This window comes from Notolepis coatsorum (assembly GCF_963971535.1).
Source record: "Notolepis coatsorum genome assembly, chromosome: 11".
Taxonomy (NCBI): domain Eukaryota; kingdom Metazoa; phylum Chordata; class Actinopteri; order Aulopiformes; family Paralepididae; genus Notolepis; species Notolepis coatsorum.
In genome coordinates, this window is record NC_140175.1 from 117,168,841 (window position 1) to 117,186,941 (window position 18,101).

At 40.6% G+C, this 18,101-nt stretch overlaps 1 protein-coding gene across 1 annotated transcript in view; it reads right to left on the reverse strand.

Moving 5' to 3' along the window:
- Positions 1–6,650: 6,650 nt before the first annotated feature.
- LOC311237250 (uncharacterized protein) overlaps positions 6,651–18,101 on the reverse strand; it is a gene marked incomplete at its 3' end in the record, with an annotated part of 31,405 nt that continues 19,954 nt past the window's right edge. Inside the window, exon 2 of the mRNA XM_084325057.1 lies at positions 6,651–7,709. Coding sequence (XP_084181183.1) covers positions 6,651–7,670 — 1,020 coding nt within the window. The 5' untranslated portion in view covers positions 7,671–7,709. The remainder of the gene's footprint in view (positions 7,710–18,101) is intronic.

Genomic DNA, 18,101 nt, shown 5'->3' on the forward strand with positions numbered 1-18,101 from the left:
TGTGTGTCTGTGTGTGGACTGTCTGCGAGCCGTGGTCAGCGGAGGTGAGTTTTGACATGGCATTGATCCATTGTTCTATTGAAGCACATTACCACCATCCTCTCGCTAAACAACTTGTAGACCACAGTGTTTTTATGAGTGCCCACAAGCAGCTGTTTTATTAATAATATAATAAGCCGCGTTTTTTCTTCCTTCTTCCCAAGATGCACAGATATATAGATAGATAGATAGATAGATAGATAGATAGATAGATAGATAGATAGATAGATAGATAGATAGATAGAGAGATTAGATGCAGTGTGCTTGTTTTGCAGTGAGTGCTGCGAGCAGTGGTAATAATAATCACTTCCTATATTTGGTTCGGACTATCGAATTCTGGTCCGAAAGTCCGGACCAAACAGCCCGTGTGTGAAAGCGACCTAAAAGCGGCTGGATATTCTCACCCGAAAAAAATATTAGATCAATCAAATATGATGAATTATTTACATTTGAATTGTCACTCATATATTTCCTAGGACTGTCAAAATTAACACATTCATTTTTTATTATTTTGTAAACCTTTAAGATGCAGTAACTATTTTCAGACCACTACAGGGCCGGCCACAAGTTGCCATGATAAACAAACTCTGTTTACCCAAAATGAAAGCCTTGTCACGTATAAACTATAAAAATGCATTACTGTTACAATCTTGTTGTAACCAAGAGATTACCTGGGGAAAAAAAGGAATTATGTGCATGGATTATGACAAACTTTCTTGGGTATTTCCTGGTTGTAGCACCTGGCTGGTGTTATATATAACATTCAGCCACAAGGTGTCGCACTAGAGCACCAGCATGTCATTTATCAGGTGTATTCCACGTGGAGAAATGGGAAGTCGAGAGGGGATACATGCCTGCTGCAACATTCATTTTGTACCCACAATTAGTTTTTAATGATAAATCCATTAACCAATACTTTTCTGGGGGAAAAGCAATACATTTATTCTGCACCTTTCTAAAAGCTCTGTGGATGTAGCCTATATATTTGTAATGATTACTTTACATAAGGATTATCTATAGTACCTTTAAACAAGGTAAATACTTCACCTACAAACTAGTGCTGTCAGACAATAACATTTTTTTATCTAATTAATTACAGGATTTGTAATTAATTAATCGCATAACCATTTTATACCTGATATTCTATAATCATATTTCAAATTGCATGTGTCCGGATGGCAGAATTCAGTACTGTATCTACAAAACCTTCTGTTTAATCATCTTCCATCTATTAATTTGCTTAGATTTTTCAGGTCTGGTCAATTTGAGCATGGTGTTATTCACAGTCAAAGATAATAAAAAAAATTATTGATATTCTCATTTGGTTCATTACAATTGACTCAAGCCTAGTAACAGACAGTATTTCTGACACTGGGAATACATTCCCTGAGATCCATAGATGTCCCTAGAATCAGATACCAAGAACATGCAAATGGACATATATTTTTTAAAAAAGTCTGTAAATGTGTATTCTACGTTATTATGGAATGAATGAAAAAAAATAGAAAATCATAACGCGATAATTTACTGTGTAATTAATTAATCTAATTAACGCGATAAACTGACAGCACTACTACAAACATATTACTGTTCTGACAATATTGATAACAGTAATAAACAGTCGCTGAAAAGAACACTTTCTTTCAACCTTGATCATGTGTGGAGTCAGACTCGGGTAACGGATGACTCTGCAATACATCTGACGTGTCCTCGCCTTCTTCCTCCTTACAATCGGACTTGGAGGGAGCTCTTCGGAAGCTTTTCGGAAGCTTTTTGGAAAACCTTTTGGACAGCGTTAAATAGTGATATTTTGGTGAAGATGTTGAGTAATCAGAACTGTGTTCAGTTTCAGAGGTACTTAGCTCCCCATCATGTTCAGGCTCAGACTCAGTTTCACATGAAGGTGTCACCTGTGGCCTCGGGTTCTGATCCCCGGTCTCAATGTCGCCGTCCTCCTCCTCTGGGCCAGAGAAAATGGGACAGTGAGCATAATTGATGTTCTTGGCCTTTAGGAACCCGTCTAGAGAGTCGAACACCTCTATGTCAGTGGAGGGAGACGCCGCTGCTAGTTTTGAGGTGGAGTCTTGATCTATGGATTGTTCACGTTGCAGATCTTCATGTTCCAACCCTTGCTCTTTAAGTGAAGCTTCAGTCTTGACCGCACTTTCACACTGTGAAGAGTTAAAGAGTGCATGTTTAGAAGATTCAGTACGTTATAGGCTCATATCTCTGATTCACATGTCCCATGCATTCTGATGTGGATACACAGATACTGATGCCAGTACTGAAGGTGATACCAGGCTAAAATACTGCAGGTACTGAGGGTGATACCAGGCTAAAATACTGCAGGTACTGAGGGTGATACCAGGCTAAAATACTGCAGGTACTGAGGGTGATACCAGGCTAAAATACTGCAGGTACTGAGGGTGATACCAGGCTAAAATACTGCAGGTACTGAGGGTGATACCAGGCTAAAATACTGCAGGTACTGAGGGTGATACCAGGCTAAAATACTGCAGGTACTCAGGGCTGTACGCTAAGCTTTTTCACTAGGGGCACACTTGCCCCTAAATGAGAAATTTAGGGGCAAAAAATATTTTTTAGGGGCACATTTTTAAATAACAATTTTACCATTATTAAAAAAATATGTTCCTCCTGCCTCATTACTGTGGTCCTTTTATTTAACATTTAAGTGCGTTTGTTTTCAGGTTTGTATCTTTTATAATGAACCAACTGAGAGTGTGTAAATCACTAATAGAACAAAAACAACAAACTGTGTGTGTGTGTGCGCGCGCGCTTGTGTAGTGCTCCTTGAATGAGATCATCACAACACACACACACCATTAATCAGGAGGAGAAGAAACTCTGCATACATTTGTTTCACAATGAAAAGTGCTTTAGAAATCAAATGAATTATTATTATTGTAAATAACCCCATGAAAGGTTTATTATTTGTATGGGTAATTACCTGCTTCATATTTGTGATGTTACTGGTTTCAGTGTGTGCCTAAAGTGATCAATGTGTTGGGCCGTTTATAGAGATCTATGCCAATTAATGTTTATGTATATCCGGGACTTTTTTTTAATAAGAATTGAGAGGTATTTGTATATATGACCTTTATTTTGAAAACTGTTGCAACGCAACCTTATTTACATTTGCACTTTTGACAGTGAAATGTTCAGTCCAACTTAGCTCGAAGGAAAGACTAATAAAAAAGGTTTAATTGACCCGTATGAGGCTCTTACGGTAGGACTTTGATTGTTTATAGAAGTGGAATGTAATACTATGCAAAACGAGAAATAAACAGTGATTTTACCAGCAGTCATTTCATTTCATATACGGGGAACCGACAATTATTAGTATTATCTTATTTGCATATTGTCTCATTATTAGATAGATAGGTTGATACTTTATTGATCCGCGGTGTCAATTTAAGTAGACAGTATTTCACGTCCTAATAGTGGGGTACTCACGTAATGCATGGCTGATCCTGAACGTTAGAAGTTTCCGTGTCCCCGTCAATCAATCATCACATCATCACGTCAATCATCATCATCTTATCATCTCTCCACATCGGACGTGGTTGTCATAAAATGGACTGATATCCATTATCCACTCCGTTGTTCTTGCGGAGCAAGAGCCATATTATTATTTAAAGGAAGCGGCCACATTCAGTTTCGTTTCGCTAGGAATTATGGGATTTGGTGTTGGATGTATAGACTATGCAGATAGGGACATGGTCTTTAATCGCACGATAGACTACAAGTTCCAAGTATATAGCGTGACCCAGATTCACTCCACACGCAAATCTTTTTTTTCACTCAGGCTATCGGTGATCGCAGTAAGTTCATTCATTGCCGACAGATTCTTTCATAGCACCACGACATTGTGTCGCACTGTACAGCCTTGGTTGTAGGCTAATGTTTTTTTTTTTTAAATGTATCCAATTTGTATGGATTAATTTAGGAGTGAAATGCGAATGAAGGGTTGAAATCACAACTCGCAACGTTGCTCCCAAATAATATTTCCAACTCGCAACGGCCAAATTAAGGGGCAATTTGCGACGAGATCATCGCACTGTACAGCCCTGGTACTGAGGGCGATACCAGGCTAAAATACTGCAGGCACTGAGGGTGATACCAGGCTAAAATACAGCATGTACTGAGGGTGATACCAGGCTAAAATACTGCAGGTAGTGAGGGTGATACCAGGCTAAAATACTGCAGGTACCGAGGGTGATACCAGGGTAAAATACTGCAGGTACTGAGGGTGATACCAGGCAAAAATACTGCAGGTACTGAGGGTGATACCAGGCTAAAATACTGCAGGTACTGAGGGTGATACCAGGGTAAAATACTGCAGGTACTGAGGGTGATACCAGGCAAAAATACAGCAGGTACTGAGGGTGATACCAGGGTAAAATACTGCAGGTACTGAGGGTGATACCAGGCTAAAATACTGCAGGTACTGAGGGTGATACCAGGCTAAAATACAGCAGGTACTGAGGATGATACCAGGCTAAAATACTGCAGGTACTGAGGGTGATACCAGGCTAAAATACTGCAGGTACCGAGGGTGATACCAGGGTAAAATACTGCAGGTACTGAGGGTGATACCAGGCTAAAATACTGCAGGTACTGAGGGTGATACCAGGCTAAAATACTGCAGGTACTGAAGGTGATACCAGGCTAAAATACTGCAGGTACTGAGGGTGATACCAGGCTAAAATACTGCAGGTAGGGTATATTTGCAGTTGTGAAGTTAATCTAACTCACTTGGAGTGTGAATGTGATATATATATACTAGAGAATAGTCAGATATAACTTCAGTTAGTAAATATAAATGGTCATATTTAATAAATATAAATGATATTAGTAAATATAGATGATAGTGATATTTAATCTCAGTTAGTAAATAGAGAATAGTCATATTTAAACTCAGTTAGTAGATATAAAGAAGTCAAGATTTAACCTCAGTTAGTAAATATAGAGAATAGTCATATTTAACCTGTTAGTAAATATAAAAGATTGTCAAGATTTAACCTCAGTTAGTAAATATAAAGAATAGTCATATTTAACGTCAGTTAGTACATATAGAGAAGTGATATTTAACTTCAGTTAGTAAATATAGAGAATAGTCATATTTAACTTCAGTTGGTAAATATGATACTGTATGACTCCTACAATGTGAATGTTAGGAGGAAATATTATTCACACATCCTTACATGAACATATTCTGTACACAATGTTCTCAGTCACTCTATAGCTCCTGTCTCTGCTCAGTATCTGCTTCTGACACTATAATGTAAACGGCCTATGATATATAATCAGCGAAGGGAGATGTACCTTATGGACTAATATGGACATAGTCGAGACACAGTAGATGCATCATGAGAACTTATACATCAGAATTTACATGTTAAATATGTATCAAGTAATATGACTTTGTCTGTGAGAGATATAAAACATGTACACTGTGTTACAGTCTCTTATATCCTCTGCTCTTTATCCTCTCCTCTTCGCCACCCTTCTTCCCGACTCTTTTACTAACGAAAGAGCATTTTTATTTCTCAAACTGTATGGATCCATACTATAATAGACAACCTTATTGAACTTGTCTTTAGGAATTGTCTCCTAATCATTCGGATATTCATCTCAATATTCGCATTCCGATTAGGCTTGGGCGGTATGACGGTATTAAGGTATACCAGGGTATTTAGAAATACCTACGGTATTGATTTTCAATACCGTCCGTCACCGTCAAAATCACAGATGCGCTTCAGTTTCTATAACAGTGAAACGGAGTTTTGAGTGTAGTGCACACACTGAGTGTAGTGCACACACGCGCCAGCAGAGGGCGAGACCGCTCTAGTGGAGCGAGTGGGTCACAGCGGTGTTCACGTTTTACGGTAATGTTGCGACAGTGCTGTGAAAATACCGTAAAGCGTTGTGACAAGAGCAGTGTTGTTGTGGGGCAATCCGTCTCTTATTATAATTATGTGAACTAAAGAGTACAAGGTTTACACAACAGCCCCCACCCGCCTTTTTATTGTATTTGTACCGTCCTGTACTATCCGCTGTCAGCTGTTTATCTCTCTCTGTGAGCTACTGAGCTTGAATAACTAGCGTTAGCTCACGTTAAGTAGCGTTAGCTCTGCGGCTAATCTTAGATTACCCTGAACTAAATCAATGACTAGGTTATAAAGCATTCGAGTAGTTTTCACTGCACATAGAAGTAGCCAAACAACGGGAGCATTTCGGGAGCATATGACCAAAACCCAGGCAATTTCTAGCCCTTAAGGAATCAAATAGTCTGCCATGGCTATAGGCTAGATGCTAACGCTAAAACGGTGCAGGCTTCTACCGGTGCGGGACGGGACTACCATTCTGAGAGCTGACGATGATTTGTTTACTTGGTAACACGTAAACCCCCCCCCCCCCCCCCCCCCCCCCGCTGATGAAAATGAAAGTCATATGTCAAATACCGTGCACCGGGGTATTATAACATAAAGGTTTGCCGGTTTGAAAATAAGGATACCGCCCAAGCCTAATTCCGATTTCTATTCTTAATACCTCGGACCACGGATCTTGATTTAGATCAAAACACATCATTACAGTGATATAATCACCTGCATAAACAGTGGCTCAGGAGGTAGAGCGGTCGTCTGGTAATCAGAAGGTTCCTGGTTCGATTCCAGCTCGTCCCGGGCAGTGTGTCGAAGTGTCCTTGAGCAAGACATATAACCCCTAACTGCTCCGGTTAAGCAGGTTGGCACCTTGCCTGGCTGCCTCCGCCGTCTGTGGTGTTTAAGTTTTGCCTTTCTCTTGAAGCTCTTCCCACACTGGTCACAGCAGTAAGGTTTCTCTCCTGTGTGTACCATGTTGTGACTTTTAAGTTCTGCCTTTCTCTTGAAGCTCATGTCACACTGGTCACAGCAGTAAGGTTTCTCTCCTGTGTGTATCATGTGGTGTATTTTAAGATCTGACTTTGTCTTGAAGCTCTCCCCACACTGGGCACAGCAGTAAGGTTTCTCTCCTGTGTGTACCATGTGGTGTAGTTTAAGATGTGCCTTTGTCTTGAAGCTCATGTCACACTGGTCACAACAGTAAAGTTTCTCTCCTGTGTGTACCATGTGGTGTTGTTTAAGCTCAAACTTTGTCTTGAAGCTCATACCACACTGGTCACAGCAGTAAGGTTTCTCTCCTGTGTGTATCATGTGGTGTATTTTTAGGTTTGTCTTTGTCTTGAAGCTCATGCCACACTGGCCACAGCAGTAAGGTTTCTCTCCTGTGTGTATCATGTGGTGACTTTTAAGTTCTGCCTTTCTCTTGAAGCTCATACCACACTGGTCACAGCAGTAAGGTTTCGCTTCTGTGTGTACCATGTGGTGTTGTTTAAGCGCTGCCTTCCTCTTGAAGCTCATACCACACTGGTCACAGCAGTAAGGTTTCTCTCCTGTGTGTACCATGTGGTGTTGTTTAAGCTCTGCCCTTCTCTTGAAGCTCTTCTCACACTGGTCACAGCAGTAAGGTTTCTCTCCTGTGTGTACCACGTGGTGACTTTTAAGCTGCAACTTTGTCTTGAAGCTCTTCCCACACTGGTCACAGGAATGACGTCTTAATTCCTCCATGTCTCTATTGGTTGCCGGGCAGCAGGACAGGGGATGGATCTGGGGAACAGAGAGAGAAAGAAACATTCAAATAAAGAGATTTATAAGAGGTTTATAAACTGGCAGTCTAAGGCCATGTATAGATTTATGCTTTAAGACCTGAGGAACCGTGCCTTACAGTGAAATTACAGAGGTTCATTCTCCACTGGACAGATAGCATGAGGTGACTGTTCATTCTCCACTGGACACATAGCATGAGGTGACTGTTCATTCTCCACTGGACACATAGCATGAGGTGACTGTTCATTCTCCACTGGACACATAGCATGGGGTGACTGTTCATTCTCCATTGGACAGTAAGTAAGATGGCGCCACATAAGTAAGTAAGATGTGTTGTGCGCTCCTTATCGACCTAGAAACTCTTTTAGTTATGATGTTTTTTAGTAATGTTTTTACACAAAAGGTGACCAGCATTTATAGATATGACAGAGAGGCACTACTGGACATACAAGATTTGACGATCACTCCAAAACTGGAGTTTTTACACAAAGATCCGTTGTTCATACGAACTGTAGCAGACCCGTTCAACGCAGTGCTGCCGAGGTCAAAGAGACGCAGAAAGCGGGGATGCAGAGCCGGCCTCCTGGTGAGACTGAGAAAGCGAGCCAATAGCCCCCCGCCTCCCAGCATTCTGCTTGCCAATGTACACTATCTGGATAATAAACTGTGCGAGCTAAGAGCAAGGATATCATTCCAACAAGAAACGAGGGACTGCAACATCATATGTTTGACGGAGACATGGCCAGAACAATCAGCCATAAAGAAGGTAAATACCCAGAGGCTGCTTTCATCTTGGTTGGAGATAAAAAAAAATTAAATAAAAATTTAAAACAGTTTACCTATCAGCCAGTTCTACAGGATCTGTAGAATCTGTAGTACAGATGAGTTTTTTCAGGACCAGACAGATACTTTAAAGACGATGTTTAAAACCAGAGGGTACACACAGGACATTGTAGAAAAAGCAGCTTTGAAAGTAGGCCATAAAACCCAAGAAGATTGCTTACAATCTACAACAAACAAAACTACCTCTGCACAACCTATACAGTGTGTAGATTTCGTAACGCGGGAACAGGGCGGGGCCCCCCCCCTCCCTGCTATGTTGCTAGGCACCCCGTCCCCGTCATGTGTACGCTGTAGTACAACAGTGTATCATTATAATTATCGCCAGCGCAAATACGTGGACCTGTTACAGGCGACAGCAAAGCTTGGTAACGCAACCGACACACTTGCCCAACTCAGAGGAGAGTTTGATGGCTTAAAAGCGCACGCGCAAGAGCTAGCATCATCATGGGGTGTACACAGTCTCTTCAAAGACAGACGCGCAAGGCGCACAAAGAGGCACTTTTCAGAGCTTTGCGGGGACCAGCGGCTCCAAGACGCAGGGGAGCATTTTAGAGTGGCAGTATTTTACGCAAATATCGATATTGTCGTTGCCCAACTCAAAAATATATTTGTTGGAATGAGCGAAGTTGCACAGCGATTTTCTTTTCTGCTTCCCCGCAAACTTTTGCTCGCAACAGACGGATCTGTCTGAGTCCGCAAGTGCTTTATCAGGCCAGTATAAAGACGACCCGTCAGCCGAGTTTCCTTTCCAGATCCTGTCCCTCCGTAATGCTCTTAGGCCTACTATAAAGAAAATTGAGCGTGGAACAATCAAAGACCTTGCACAAACCCTGCTCATTGAAAATCAGTCCATTTTGCCAAGTATCCCCGATGTTGCCACAGCACTGAAATTGTTTTTAACTATACCCGTGACTGTTGCCAGTGCTGAGAGATCTTTCTCAAAACTTAAATTAATAAAGACCTATTTGAGAAGCACAATGTCGCAAGAGAGACTGTCTGAGTTAGCAGTCCTTAGTATTGAGAGCCGACGCGCGGGCAGTATATTCATTACAGGACTTTGCGCAGAAGAATGCCAGGAGACGCGCTCATATAAAATAATAGTCCTACAAAGCAGCTCCTGATTGCATCCTCTATGTAGCCTATAGGATGTGTTTTGTTTGTTTTTTGGAGGCTACTTTTCTTTTATACAGAATGTTATATGTGAACTGTTCCGTTGTGTGAACTCCAATGATGATAGCGTTCTACAATATATACCTTCATGTTACAAAAAACACACAGCCACTTGTTTGTATTTGTCAATGATGTTTAAATCAGATGTATATTATTATACAGTTCCTACTTACCTTACTGTTTAAATCAGATGTATCTTTATACAGAAAGTTCCTACTGACCCTATACTGTTTAAATCAGATGCAAATACAGAAAGTTCCTACTGACCCTATACTGTTTAAATCAGATGCATCTTTATACAGAAAGTTCCTACTGACCCTATACTGTTTAAATCAGATGCATCTTTATACAGAAAGTTCCTACTGACCCTATACTGTTTAAATCAGATGCAAATACAGAAAGTTCCTACTGACCTATGCTGTTTAAATCAGATGCATCTTTATAAAGAAAGTTCCTACTGACCCTATACTGTTTAAATCAGATGCATCTTTATACAGAAAGTTCCTACTGACCTATACTGTTTAAATCAGATGCATCTTTATACAGAAAGTTCCTACTGACCTATACTGTTTAAATCAGATGCAAATACAGAAAGTTCCTACTGACCCTATACTGTTTAAATCAGATGCATCTTTATACAGAAAGTTCCTACTGACCATATACTGTTTAAATCAGATGCATCTTTATACAGAAAGTTCCTACTGACCCTATACTGTTTAAATCAGATGCATCTTTATACAGAAAGTTCCTACTGACCCTATACTGTTTAAATCAGATGCATCTTTATACAGAAAGTTCCTACTGACCCTATACTGTTTAAATCAGATGCATCTTTATACAGAAAGTTCCTACTGACCCTATACTGTTTAAATCAGATGCATCTTTATACAGAAAGTTCCTACTGACCCTATACTGTTTAAATCAGATGCATCTTTATACAGAAAGTTCCTACTGGCCTATACTGTTTAAATCAGATGCATCTTTATACAGAAAGTTCCTACTGACCCTATACTGTTTAAATCAGATGCATCTTTATACAGAAAGTTCCTACTGACCTATACTGTTTACAAAAGATGCCTGAAAAAATAAAAATTTTAAAAAGTGGCCGCGATGTCTATCCCATGTACTCTATTATTGATTTAGGGGAGGGGGCGGGGCCCCATGGTCCGACCTGCGGGGGAGCCCCAAAATATTGCGCAACGCCACTGACCTCTAGGCAACCTTTTTAAGCAAACTATAAAAAACATTGGCATCTCAGTTCTGATCCAACATTGGATAAATCTTTTCAGATCCTCCCTAGACTAGTATACAGGAGAGCACATAACATCAGAGACATTGTGGTCAAATCAGACCTGCCTCTTAACCTCTTCCACCCGACGAGACCGGTACCGACCCCCAAAATGAATAAATCAATATTTTTCAGATTGTTGCATATAAGTTGCGATTTCTTTATCAAACGTTTTCAAGTATTAACATCACATGTCACAAAAACATGTAGAATGTATATGATCATCAATACGTTAGTTTAGCAATAGGTTAAAAGTGCTATTTGATAGTTTAAAGTTTTCGATTTACTGAAGTCTATTGCGAGACGGTGACCATTTTGGACATTTTGAACCATGGGAATTGTAGTCTTTTTGCGGCCATTTTGTGGAGGGCATCTATAGCTCAGTGTTGGAATTTTTCCGAACTACACTTCCTGGCAGATTCTATGGAGGTTCAAAGTTCAGCGTTCTGAATGAATTATATCAATAACTGTTATTATTCGGGATAATAAGCCACAAAAGGTAACGTTTTTGACAAATATTGAAACGCAGTTAGTTTCTCCTCCTTATTGTTAGCATGTAGCAACAATTATATCTGAAATTAGTTTCAAAATGGTTGCACTGTGGTGAAAATAAAAAAGTACAGTAAATTACAGTAGATATCATTATCTGTTCTTATGCACGCCTGGTGATACTAAATCCAAATTGAACTCGGGCATTTGAAAGATAATATGTGTATATATTAGAGCTGGGCCGTTAACGTGCTGCGTTAACGCGAGACTAGTATCGCGCGATAATATAATTGATGCCGTTAATCTTTTTCTCAACGTTGGGTCTGTATTGTCCTTAAATACTTGCCGTAGTTCACTGCTGTGGTACCCGGAAGTGATTGCACGTATGTACCGGAGCTGTAGTCAGAATAATGTGTTAAACTAAAGTAGTGGTCCGGTAATCATTGTTATACAGGTGAGGTTAAGAAGTCCTCAGGATATAACACATTTCGGCGATGAGGACGTCCGAATCTGCGCAATGCAAGAAAGAAGAAGTCCGTTGAGAGCTTTGTTTACATTATTAACGTTAGCTTAGCGAGTTAGCATGTTAGCTCACGTTGATCGGGCGGCACTTGCAAACATCTACAAGAGGAGGAAATCCACTTTACACACTAAAGGAAGGATCGACTGGACTATCGCGAGTGTTTACAACAGAAATGGCTTGGGTTATTGGAAATATTGGACCGTTTTATGACAATGTGGAGCAATGGAACTGTTAAACTGAGCGTTTTGATTACTTCATTATAGCTAATGGAATTGAAGAGGACAAAGTCTTCAGAAGCAGTGTGTGAGCAGTCAGTCTGCAGAAGCAGTGTGTGAGCAGTCAGTCTGCAGAAGCAGTGTGTGTGTGTGAGCAGTCAGTCTGAAGAAAATATTGTTATTTTGGAAATATTGGACCGTTTGATGACAATGTGGAGCAATATGAAATGAAAATGGGAGACCCTGATGTAAACAAGACAAACGTCTTTCTCTGGTCTGCATCCCCTTAACAATTGTGTGTATTGAGCTGTACTGTACTGTACCCATTCTGCAATCTGTTAAATAGTTTTCATTCATTCATTCATGGAACTGGAGCTTGCACTGAATTTGTTGAGAAACCTGCTTCTGCAGCAGTCTGTGTGTGAGCAACCAGTCAGCAGCATTGTGAATTCAGAGATTCACTAAAAGACACATTGAGAGACAGGTTTGTGTGTGGATTAAGAAATGAAGGTGCACAGAAGAAACTACTGACAGAGAGTGTAACAATGTTAATGGCATCAAAGGAAGGGCACAGAAAATTACGATAAATCTGGTTTTAAAAGAAACACTGGAAATTACAAAAAGAAGAGACATGTTCATGCTGTTGAACAAGGAGATAGAACAGCTAGTGACTCCTCAGATGAAGAGGAGAGGATAAATATCCTCCTCTGGTCATTATTTGGGTAGAACACACATATTTTGAATGTTTTTTTTTTAGCCATTTTAATCTAGATTAATCTAGATCAATTCCAGTATTGCAGGTAGATTAAAAAAATGTATCTATGCCCAGCTCTAGTATATATATAAATGTGCGAATTGGCTATAATAAGGTAATTTATAAGCATCCTATTCTATATTCTATAATATTTCAAATTGCATTGGCCTGGATGGGAGAATTCAGTACTGTATCTACAGATCCTTCTGTTTAATCATCTTACCTTTATTAATTTCCTTCGATTTTTTGTACACATGATCTCAAGAAGGTACTTTTTATGTTTGGGCATTATTAGCATGGTGTTATTCACTGTCAAAGACGCAAAGAAAAATCATACGGTAATTCATATTCTCCTTTGTTTCATCACAATTTAAGCAAGCCTAGTAATAGACACAATATTTCTGACACTGTGAATACATTCCCTGAGGTCCATAGATGTAGCTAGATACCAAGAATATGCAAATGTGCCTTGTAGAGGTGGAGCAATATTCCATTTACCTAGGTAGATATTTTAGGCGGATTTTCACCACGGGTGGAACAGGTTAAAAAACCACACTTTTTTAGATGACCTGCCAGATGGAAACCGACGTTGTGGTTTGTGTGCTCAGTGTCACTTTACAGAAAAGTGCACTTTTTTCTATCACCCATCAACTGGGAAAGAGATCAAAATAAGAGGCAAAATAACATGTAAAATTACCAATGTAATCTATATGCTCAAGTGCCCATGTGGTAAAACATATGTCGGTAAGACAACACATGCTTTAAAAACACGTATTGCTGAACACAGGAGTACGATACGGAATGGGGATGAAAAAAGCCCAGTAGCTTTACATTTCAAAAAGGCACACCACAATGTCTCATCATTAAGATACCTTGGAATAGAGAGAGTGCATCTTCCAAGACGAGGGGGAGATATAGATAATCTCCTACTGAGGAGAGAAGTGTGGTGGATCCATTACCTCAAAACTATGGCACCAGCAGGACTCAATGAGGACTTTGACATTAGGCCATATTTGTAAATAAACAATAGAGGGAGACAGTCAATAAATAGAGTCTTCATTCTGTGTTACTTTGTTTTTTCCTTTTTGTTTTCAGTGGCTAGGACCTGGACCGGGTCCAAAAGAAAGTACTTTACACACTGCTGTCTATTGATGCAATAAATCATGTCTAATACTGTGTTTAATATATATATATTTCTCTAAAAAATATTTTTCAAAAAAATTCAAATGTAAAGGATAAATTGTTACTAAATCATGTCTAAAATGTATAAGAAAATCATGCAAGTCTTGGTACCGCCCCTGATCACCAGGTGGGGCTGATAGCTAATTTATTCATTTCATTTCCTGTATAAAAAAGATGCAATTTTCTGTTGTGTTCATACTTGAAAAAGACCGGAAGGGTCGAAACGTTGTATCTGCTATTTTTTGTCACAATTAAAACACCTTGGAGCATCAAAAGTGAGTTGCGAGCCCCACTTTGTTTCATGTACTACTGTTTTTACAGTTTGGCTCAGCACCAAGGAACGGAGGATGTGCGTCATTTATTTTTTCTGGAGATTTCAACCAAGCATCTCTGAGTGAAGTATTACCTAAATACTTTCAGCACATCGATGTGAAGACACAGGGAAATAACATCCTGGATCATCGTTACCGCCCATTCAGGAAGTCGTACAAGCCCCTCCTCCGTCAGACCATTCTTCCATCCTGCTTCTACCTGCCTATAGGCAGAAACTGAAGTAAGCACCGCCCACCCTTAACTCATTCGGGGCCATTGGAATTCCCCATCCTGTTTAAGCACGGCCAAGTTTTCATTACATAGTTTCACTGTGCATCACGTTGTTTGTAGAGCTAAATCTATATTTTATATTATAGCTATGGATACAATACCATGGTCATTTGACAGTAACTATCTTCTGTTCAAGATGCAAAAAATAAATACATTTTTCATCCATACGTTCCTGTTTTATACCGTGGTGAAAATGAGTATAATTTCTAAATGATCCGGGCTAATTCCTGGGAGGCTGGTTATAGCCTGCAACGTGTATTATACTAAAGCCATTAGAGTTTCGTCCCTACACACGGTACTATTTAAAAATCAAATACATATGATAGGTATTATGTTTAATCATGAATGCATGAAAGGGGGAGGGGGGGGGGGGGGCGTTTCTGATGAATTGATTGCCAATAACGGCATTCGTTATTACCACAACACACGCCGATCAGGGGGATGGGTATGAAAACTATGCACGATCAAGCTGAAATTTACGTCAAATTGTCCTGTGGTCGGTGGTATTCCAAAAAGAATATTCCAATTATTTGATCGCCATCTGGAAGATTGTATGTCCATTTGGTCCACGACATAACCCACCACAGCATATGGATCGGGGTCCCGAAAATCAACCCACATTGTGCCAGTACCAAATTAGAGCACGGTAACAAGCCTCAACGACTGGTGCCCAGTTGCTCTCACCGCCATACTGAGCAAATGCTTTGAGAAGCACATCAAGACACTGCTCAACAGCAACCTACCGCTCAGCCTGGATACCACCAATATGCCTACAGACAAAACAGGGAGGTTGACAACCTGGCAAATTGGTGCCAGGAGAACAACCTCTCTCTCAACGTGGACAATACCAAAGAGCTGGTCATAGACTACAGGAGAAAGGGAGAGAAGCTGGACCCCATTACCATCGACAGGGCTGCAGTGGACAGAGTCAGCAGTTTTAAGTTCCTCGTGTTCACATCACCGACAAACTCACCTGGGACATTTACACAAATCATGTGGTAAAGAAGGCCCAACAACGCCTCTACCACCTCAGGAGGCTGAAGAAGTTCGGCATGACACCCAAGATCCTGAAAGTGTTCTACAGTGGAACAACAGAGAGCGTCCTGACGGTGTAAATCACCGCCTGGAGGGGGAGCTGCACCGACCTCAACCTCAAAGCGCTGAGCAGAGTCGTGAGGACAGCCCAAAAAATCTGTGGATGTGAGCTTCCCTCCATACAGGATAACTATGAGAGACGGTACGTCAAAAAAGCCAGAAAAATCATCAAGGACTTCAATCACCCCAACCATGGACTGTTCCAGCTGATGTGGTCTGGAAAGCGCTACCGCAGCCACACAGCCAGAGCCAACCGGCTGAGGTTTTCCCCTACAAGCCATCAGACTCACCAACAGAGCCCATTGACCGTCCTCTCTGCTCCTACTATGTTGACTTATATGTTTTTATTTGTTCATTGATTGGGTGTATTATATGTTTTTTGTATCGCTTCTTAATTATCTTTTTAGATTGAATATTTTATGCAGATACATTTTAGTTTCTATTTTATCCTTTCTTGTTGCACTGCTCTGGGCTGAGAGGAACAGTATTTAGTTTTTAATATTTAGTACACAAGAATAAACTAAATCTTGATTTTTTATTCTAATGCTGAAGCCAGATATCACAGGAACCTGGCGATTTGTCTACACTAATTATGATGCTATAGTTCCAGTCATTCTATTCTGGCCTCTAACAGCTGGTTCCATACAGAGTAGATGATTTGTGCATTTTTAAATCAGTACAAATTAGGAAGTAGCCCAGTATATACGCTTAGACCACAGTGTCTGACCACCTTCCTGCCAGAAGCACCATGACCTGCTTATTGTGTCAAGAAACATCCCAACAGTGTCAAACAGACTCTAAGGGTGTTTTCACACCTGTAGTTCGTTTGCTTTGTTCCGATTCAGGGAGACACAGGGACTATAATGATACAATTGTTGCACTTGTCCTTTAGTTCGTTTGTGTTCACACGGCTGTGTTAACACTTTGTATGCCACTCACGGATTTATTCAGGTTTACGACCCGACCGTTGAATGCCACGTCACGGCTATTCTGGGATTTTTATTTTTTTTTATTAGCGATCTGAAATCATATTGCATCACGCAAGCCTACCGTTGGATATCCAGGGACCGCCGCCGCTCAGATCTGAAAAAAGCACCCCCTATCGTCTCCCAGGTGGTAAATCACCCTTTTGGAATGGACTCAATGAAAGTGAATGGGAGAACGGATTTCTGACTCCACATTTTACTTCTCACTGATGCAGCCGGGGTCTACCAGAGTTCATCCTGGAGCCTCTGAGCCGCGCGGATCATGAGTTCTACTGTATACACGGTAGATCTATACACTTATCGATTTTTTCGAATGGTGATCAGGAATTGGAATATACCATTTGGATACCATCTGATGTCAGGTAAGGAATCTATGTTATCAGTGTTAGGATAATCAGACTCGTTTTCACAGAGATATAAGCGTTTATGTGATATGTGATCTAGCTGTTTTCACTGTAAAAGCCATGAGGAAATAAGACCAGCGATTATCAGCGTGCGGCACGAACGTGCGTGCGTGCACATATACTATCGATCATCTAGCATTTATTTGAAAACGATTCATAAATAGGCCGACAAATATCAACGTTCTGGAATATTCCAGTAAAAGGCGATTATCATAGAATGGGTTGTTTTTCACCGGAAAACGGGTGATTTTCAAAATGCTATCAAACGGAAATTAAGCGATAAAAAAACAATCTGCCTTGACAACGTTGACTGGAAAATGATTCTTTGATAAGCGACGTGCAGATTAGACACATAGCCATAATTTAAAACATAGATTAGGCAATATTAACGTTAACATTGGCGCCGATGGTGGCATTCAAGGGACTAATACGGAATTAACCTCCGGCGCTCAAAGTGTTAACAGTGGACCAAAACAAACGCACGCGCGAGCAAACTGTCACTCATTGGTCAGATTTTGGGGTGTGTGTGTGTCCCCTAACCCTGAATCTGACTCGAGCCTGACTTTACTGATGACCGCGGGCAAAGAGAGAGGGAGAGAGAGAGAGAGAGTCGGAGAGAGAGAGTCGGTGAGAGAGGGAGAGAGATACGGTGTGTGAGAGAGAGAGAGAGAGAGAGAGAGAGAGTCGGTGAGAGAGAGAGAGAGAGAGAGTCAGTGTGAGAGAGAGAGAGAGAGAGAGAGAGAGAGAGAGAGAGAGAGGGAGAGAGAGAGAGTCAGAGAGAGAGTCAGTGAGAGAGAGAGAGAGAGAGAGGGAGAGAGAGAGAGGAGGCGTTGTCCCGCA